The sequence below is a fragment of the Nilaparvata lugens genome, unplaced genomic scaffold, assembly GCF_014356525.2.
Source record: "Nilaparvata lugens isolate BPH unplaced genomic scaffold, ASM1435652v1 scaffold6439, whole genome shotgun sequence".
Lineage (NCBI taxonomy): Eukaryota > Metazoa > Arthropoda > Insecta > Hemiptera > Delphacidae > Nilaparvata > Nilaparvata lugens.
Genome location: NW_024092194.1, coordinates 2,753 through 9,384, shown reverse-complemented (window position 1 = coordinate 9,384; position 6,632 = coordinate 2,753). Strand labels below are relative to the sequence as shown.

General features: G+C 44.1%; 2 protein-coding genes across 2 annotated transcripts; both read right to left on the bottom strand.

The window, feature by feature from the left end:
- Positions 1-1,470: 1,470 nt before the first annotated feature.
- LOC120356305 lies at positions 1,471-2,154 on the bottom strand. The gene has a single exon (XM_039445224.1). The coding sequence runs from the start codon at positions 2,152-2,154 to the stop codon at positions 1,471-1,473; it is 684 nt and encodes a 227-aa protein (XP_039301158.1).
- A 455-nt stretch (positions 2,155-2,609) lies between these two features.
- Positions 2,610-5,147, bottom strand: LOC120356304. The gene has a single exon (XM_039445223.1). It carries the CDS (start codon positions 5,145-5,147, stop codon positions 2,610-2,612), a length of 2,538 nt encoding a protein of 845 aa, XP_039301157.1.
- Positions 5,148-6,632: the final 1,485 nt, after the last annotated feature.

Here is a 6,632-nt window from a genome sequence, read left to right as displayed (position 1 = left end):
GGGTATCACTCCAATTCATTTTCAATAATAATGTAAGCACTTGAACAACAGTATAGCACTATTCTATTTTTTAAAACGGCAGTGACAAGATCGACACGTCCACACTGGTGCCTTCGTCTCGACTGTCTTTGATCCGGACCGACCTGATTCGGGTTGCGTTCGACTCGACTTGACAGCGCTCGACTCTACTCGACAGCGCTCGACAATGTCTAGCGACACGTCCAGATTTGTTCGACATTGTAGATCGACTTTGTCGATCGGTGTCGATCGACATAGTGTGGACGCGGCTTAACGTAGCACCATAGCTACGAAGTAGGACTTGGAGGACTTTACCTTAATATAGAGAAAAACCAAATAGACCATTCGTAACCAGCTTGACCAACCCAACGGCTTAGCTATTTTCATGAACTTTTCAGGTTGAGAAAATAGATTATTCAATTATAATTGTTAGAGCCAATGTAATGGGCTTCAAAACACGTTACTTAGTAGCTCAAAATAAAGTCGTTACCTTTAAGAAGCTTCTCGTACAAGGATGGCGGGTTCGCAGTGGACTGTAACAGCGGTTTTCTCGTTCGGGTAGGCGGTACCACGTTATTGTAATAAGAAATCACTTGCACTGGCTGGGGGGAAAACATGGGCCCATGTCGCAGCGAAGAGGTCATACATTTATAAGTTCTTTCAAAGGGAGGAAAAATTGGTAGTGTTAGTGCACGTTTTAGAACAAGCCATCTTGACAAAGCGGAAACGGGCGAAGTAGAAGTGGGGAGTGGAACAAGCCGAGAGAGAGAGCAGCGCCATCTACAATGGGCTTGGCGATATCATTGCGGCTGATGGCAGTGGCATGTTAGATGGCCATGGGTGAGCGCGGTTGATTCAAAACACACAGCCAACTTACCGACAGATATAAGAGGGAAACTGCTGAAGTTATATTGGCGGTAACATACCCCCCCCTCAAAAACGAACAGTTTTTCATAGCGGTGGAAACAATCTCCAGCGGGTCGGTGACAATACACGGTGAGAGCGTTGCACAAATGACCAGAAAGGTGGCGCAGACAGGAACAGTGGTGTAGCTAGGAGCAGCGGTGTAGACAGAAACAGCAGTGTAGACAGGAACGGCGGTGTAGACAGTAACGGCGGTGTAGACAGTAACAATCCTCACAGATGTGAGCTAGGCAGTCTTCATGCAGTGTGTGCGGTAACTTGTAGAAGGTTTCAAATGATGCGGTGAACTTTGCGTATGTCTCGAACAATGTTCCCAGATGCGCATTGATAGTGACTACACGTACTAGTCCATCTTACCAGGGTGTAGCGCAATAATCCTGCCTAACGGCCAGCTGAGAGGAGAGGTGTTGACAGATTTGATTATGACCAAATCGTTAAGTTGCAAGTTTCTTTCAGCGGTTTTCCATTTTGTGCGATTGATCAAGGTGCATAGGTACTCCTTGGACCAGCGATTCCAGAAATATTGGGTCATTGGTTTGTAAGTCTCCAGCGGCGTGCGACCAATAGTTCCTTCGTCTCTATGGGTTGCGGTGGTGCGGTAAGAGGTCTACCAATTAGGAAGTGCCCGGGAGTGAGCACGGAGGCAGCTTCAGCAGGTTCAGAGGACAATTCTGTAAGCGGTCGACTATTTAGAATACTTTCAATTCTAACGAAAATGGTGTCATACTCTTCGTATGTAAGAGCTGTGTCCCCAATACAGCGGTTGTAGCAGTGTTTTGGCGGATTTGACGGCGGCTTCCCATATGCCTCCTTGATGCGGAGCATAAGGGGGATGAACTTCCAGTTTATGCCGTAGTTAGACAGAAAGCACTTCACTTCAGAGGGCATCGTCTTCAAGAGTTTTTCTAACTCATACATTTTTCTTGCGGCGGATGTGAAAGTCTTAGCGTTGTCTGAAAACAGAGTGTGCGGCGCACCTCTGCGGGCAATAAATCGGTGTAGAGCGGCGATGAAGTTGTTGACAGACATCGAGGACAGGAACTCTAGATGAGTAGCTTTGGTGGTCAAACATACAAATATGCACAGATAACCTTTTGTTGTTTGTGTGCGTTTCAATAAAGATGTTTTGCATGAGAAAGGACCAGCAAAGTCCAAGCCAGTTAAATTGAATGGTCTATTGGCGGTGACTCGTTCAGCAGGTAGCGGGGCCATACGTTGCTGTAGGTTGGTGCGGCAAAAGCGGTTACAAATGACACATTGATGTATTATGCGGCGAACTTGATTGCGGGCAGAGATTATCCAATACTGTTGGCAAACAGCTGCTTGTGTGGTGCGGGGACCGGCATGACATTTTGAAGATGTATGTGTCGAATGATGAGTGAGGATACATGCTCATTTTTCGGCAGCAATAATGGATTTCTAGCTTCACTAGAAATCGGAGCGTGCTCAAGACGACCAGATAAGCGTATCAAATCGTAATCATCAATGTACGGTTGCAACGTTAGTAGATGCTTAGGACATTTTCCAGCTTTCAACTCTGTTATTTCCTTCTGAAATTTATCCCGTTGCACAACATGAACAATGAGTTTTCTAGCTATTTCAGCTTCACAGGCGGTGGTGTCAATTGAGGCAGGCGTTTCACAGGTTTCAATCTGTTTGACTATTTTTCAGCGATATTCATAACGGGCTGGTTTGATGCGGTTGACAAATCTTAGTATGTAGACAAAAATACGACATAGCTTTCCAAATTTGGATACACGTTCTATAGCGGTATACAAACGATTCTCAATTGGTTCTTCAACAGTAGCGAGAATGTACAGCGGGTTAGTTTTCATCTCAGGTACAATGTTGGAAACAAGATGATTGGACACGGGAAAGTCAGTGGCGAGACAACGAAACGCATTGGTAGTGTGCCACCAATCATGGCAGGAGACGATTTCAGCGGGAGTCAAGCCTCTCGAAGCAATATCTGCACAGTTGTTAGCAGAAGTAACGTGATGCCATGACTCAAGTTTTGTTAACTGAGTAATTTGCTGTACTCTGTTGGCAACAAAAATCTGCAATTTGTATGTGGGTGTGTTGATCCAATCCAAGGCAGTCTTGGAATCGGTGTAGAGTCGAATTTCTTGTAAATCATATTCGGACAGCGTAGGTAAGATGGCGGATAGTAAACGAGCAAGCAGCAAACAACCCATCAATTCCAGGCGTGGAATTGTCATAGTTTTCAGCGGGGCGACATGACTTTTGGCGGCTATGAGACGGCAGTTAACATATCTATTTTCAGTCTCTTCATGAATATATATACAAGCAGCAAACCCCTTTTCGGAGGCATCGGCGAATCCAAGCAGCCGGGTAGTAGAGCGGTTACAGGCGAGTAAACGCGGGATTACAACATTGTCCAAACGGGAAATTTCAGCGGTAATCAGCTCCCAATGAGCTCGAAGTGAGGCTGGAACCTCAGTGTCCCAAGCTAATTGCTGAGACCACAGCGTGCGCATGAATAGCTTGAACAGCATTATGAGAGGAGTGAGCCACCCAAGGGGGTCGTAGACTCGAGCGATGAATGATAGAACGGTTCTTTTAGTGATTTGCCCATTAAAAGGAGAAATGAAATAGCGAAAGTTGTCCGCGAGCGGGCTGTAGACAATTCCAAGAACTTTTGCAGTAGCGTTGTCATCAAACATACAATCTTGATTTTCCAAAAATTCTGCAGGCAAGTTAGCGATCAATTCAGGAGTATTAGAGTTCCATTTCCGAAGTTCAAAGGAGCCAAGCGACAATAACTCAATCAGTTCAGAAATAAGCGTTTGTGCTTCAGAAAAATTGTTACTTCCTCCCAGCAGGTCATCAACATAAGTTTGACTTGTTAAAACTTTACTTGCCAGAGGGAATGCTTCTCCTTCATCCTTGACAAGTTGTTGCAATGTGCGTTGCGCTAAATAAGCACTGGAAGTAAGCCCATAGGTTACGGTTTTAAGTTCAAATTCTTTTGCAGGTTCATGATAATTAGGTTTCCAAAAAACATGTTGGTGACGGCAGTCTTCAGGCCTTAACAAAATCTGGCGATACATCTGCTTGCAATCAGAAAGGACAATGTACTTGTAAGTGCGGAATTTGGTCAATACTTGAATAATATTGGACTGCAGTTTTGGCCCTGGTAACAAATTCTCATTTAGTGAATGCCCATTGGTATCCTTGCTGGAAGCATTAAACACCACCCTGATTTTCTGAGTGGGGTCCTTATTTTTAAAAACTGCATGGTGTGGAATCACATAGTCAGAAGCGGATTTGGCAAGTTCCAAATGGCCAAGCTCATGATATTCTGTCATGAAGTTGTCGTATTTCTTCTTTAGTTCCGAAGAATTTTCCAAGCGTTTTAATAATCCAAGGTGACTTCGATAAGCTTGCTTGCGGTTTGAAACAAGAACAGGCACGCTAGGCTTGAAGGGGAGTGCGACTACATATCTGCCTTCATCATTGCGGTAGGTAGTGGACTCATAGAGCTGTTCACAGAGTTCATCTTCAGGTGATAAGAGTTTCGCATTTATTTGGACATCTTCAGTCTCCCAAAACTTGTTCATGACCTCAGCAAGCGGTTCTTCGCGGGCAAACATGGTGCAGATAAGTTGCATCTGATGAAGCGGAGCAGGCGAGTCCTCAATATTTAGCTTTCCACTCAGAACATAGCCAAATATAGTGGCGAAGGCAGCGGGATTTCCTGGTATAATAGCATTGGCGGAAGAAACAAATACATTAGGATAAATGTCAGCTCCAATCAAGAGGTCTATCCTATTGGGTTGGTCAAAACCAGGGTCAGCGAGATCCAAATGTGAAAGTGAGGTTTTGAGCTCACTGCTGATTGGAAAAGCGGGTAGGTCACCAGCTATTTGCTCTAAGACAAGGGCTTCAGTTTGGAGAAAGGTGTTAAACTGCGGTCGAGATAGCAGTGTCAAATGAGTGGTACCTTTTACAGCGGTCGCTTGTTCAGAGATACCATTAATCTGAATGTGTGCGGGCATGATGGTGATACCAAGTTGCTGGGCAGCTCGGGTAGTGATAATCGATCTCATGGAGCCACAATCCAATACAGCACGTAGTAATTGTGATCGGTTGTATTGATCAACAACGGCAACGATAGCGGTGCCCAGTAAAGCAGAAGCGTGTACAGCTTTCACTTGTGCACAGCCACTGAAGGTGTCCGGCATGCCGGTGGATGAACTGCGGGTTGGGGTTGAGATATTGGTCACAGGCGCTGTGACCAAAAGGTGACGAAGAAGACCGTGAGGGACTGGCTGTGTTTTGCGGGATTCTCAAATCGGTACAACATGAATTACTTACATATTGTGATGAGTGTATGTCATCGGTAAACCGCTGTGTTGACATTTGTTCAAATCCTGGTGGCGGGGAGCGACAGCTAGCACCTCCAGAGGTGGAAGCTGGTTGGTAACTAGATATGGTAGGCCTATTATGAGAGCCAGAAGGGTAGCGATCTGGTCGGCGTTCAGCAATTAAAAAGGATTGTGAACTCTCATTATTTTTGCATAGCAGGGTATGGTGATGGATTGATTTACATGCACGACAAGAGGACAGTGAATTGCATTTGGCTTTGAGGTGGGACCCGAGGCATCCGAAGCATCTGCGGTTTTGCTTGACAATATCCATTCGTTTGTTGATAGGTTCCTTCCTAAAGCGCTCACATTTGTACAATGGATGAGGAATGTTGCATAGTACACACAGATTGCTGCCACTTTTGTTTTCAGTAATTGCGGTTTTACTACTTGTGAATGATCTTCAGTCTTCACTTTTGCGGTTGGTATAGCGGTGTAACTAGCACTAGATAACTGTTCGCTCACCTCATTGATGGCGGTTACCTCCAGCGATTTTTCTTGGTTGGAAATGAATTTCATCAGGTGGTCAAAAGCAGGTAAGTCGTCAGGGCCCAAAGAATTCTCAAATTTGGCTCTTACAGCGTTAGGCAATTTCTGAAGGCAAATCATTGTTATTAAGAAATCAGCATGGTTCAATTTCAAATTAAATAGTGATTGCTTAGCTGAGCCTAATTCAATGGCAAAATGTCTAAGTACTTCAACAAGACTGCCCTTCGGCTGAAAGTTTGTGATTTTGCTGTATAAGGCATAAGCTCGATAGCGTTTGTTGTCATATCGGTTATGCAAACTTTCGAAGGCAAGCTTGTATGCATTTTCAGTGTCAGCAAAGTTTTGAACTAAGCACAAGGCGTCTCCACGTAAATAGGATACAAGTAGATAGTATTTTTCATCATTTGAAAAGTCTTTGCAATTATGTACAGCCGCTTCAAATACGTTTTTAAAGGAAGCCCATTGCTCCATGTCTCCAGAGAATACTGGGATGGACAATTGCGGCTTGATAAAATTTGACGCTTTAGATTCAGTAGGAGTGCAGGTATTTACTTCTTCTTTTAATTTAATTTGATCAAAAGTGTCTTGAAATTCCTTTTGAACGTTATCGAATTCGGTCAAAGTAGCTAAAGGCATTTCATCACGTTGTAGGTTGTTAAAATCATCAGCTAATTTTTCAAATTTTTTGTTTAAGTCCAAATAATAATCGCATAATTTTATCGGTATTTCAAATTCATATTTGTTGGCTAAAGCGCAAAGCGACAGCTGAGTGCGTTTTAGCTTGTTGAGCAAGAGTACCTCGGCCATTTCAGC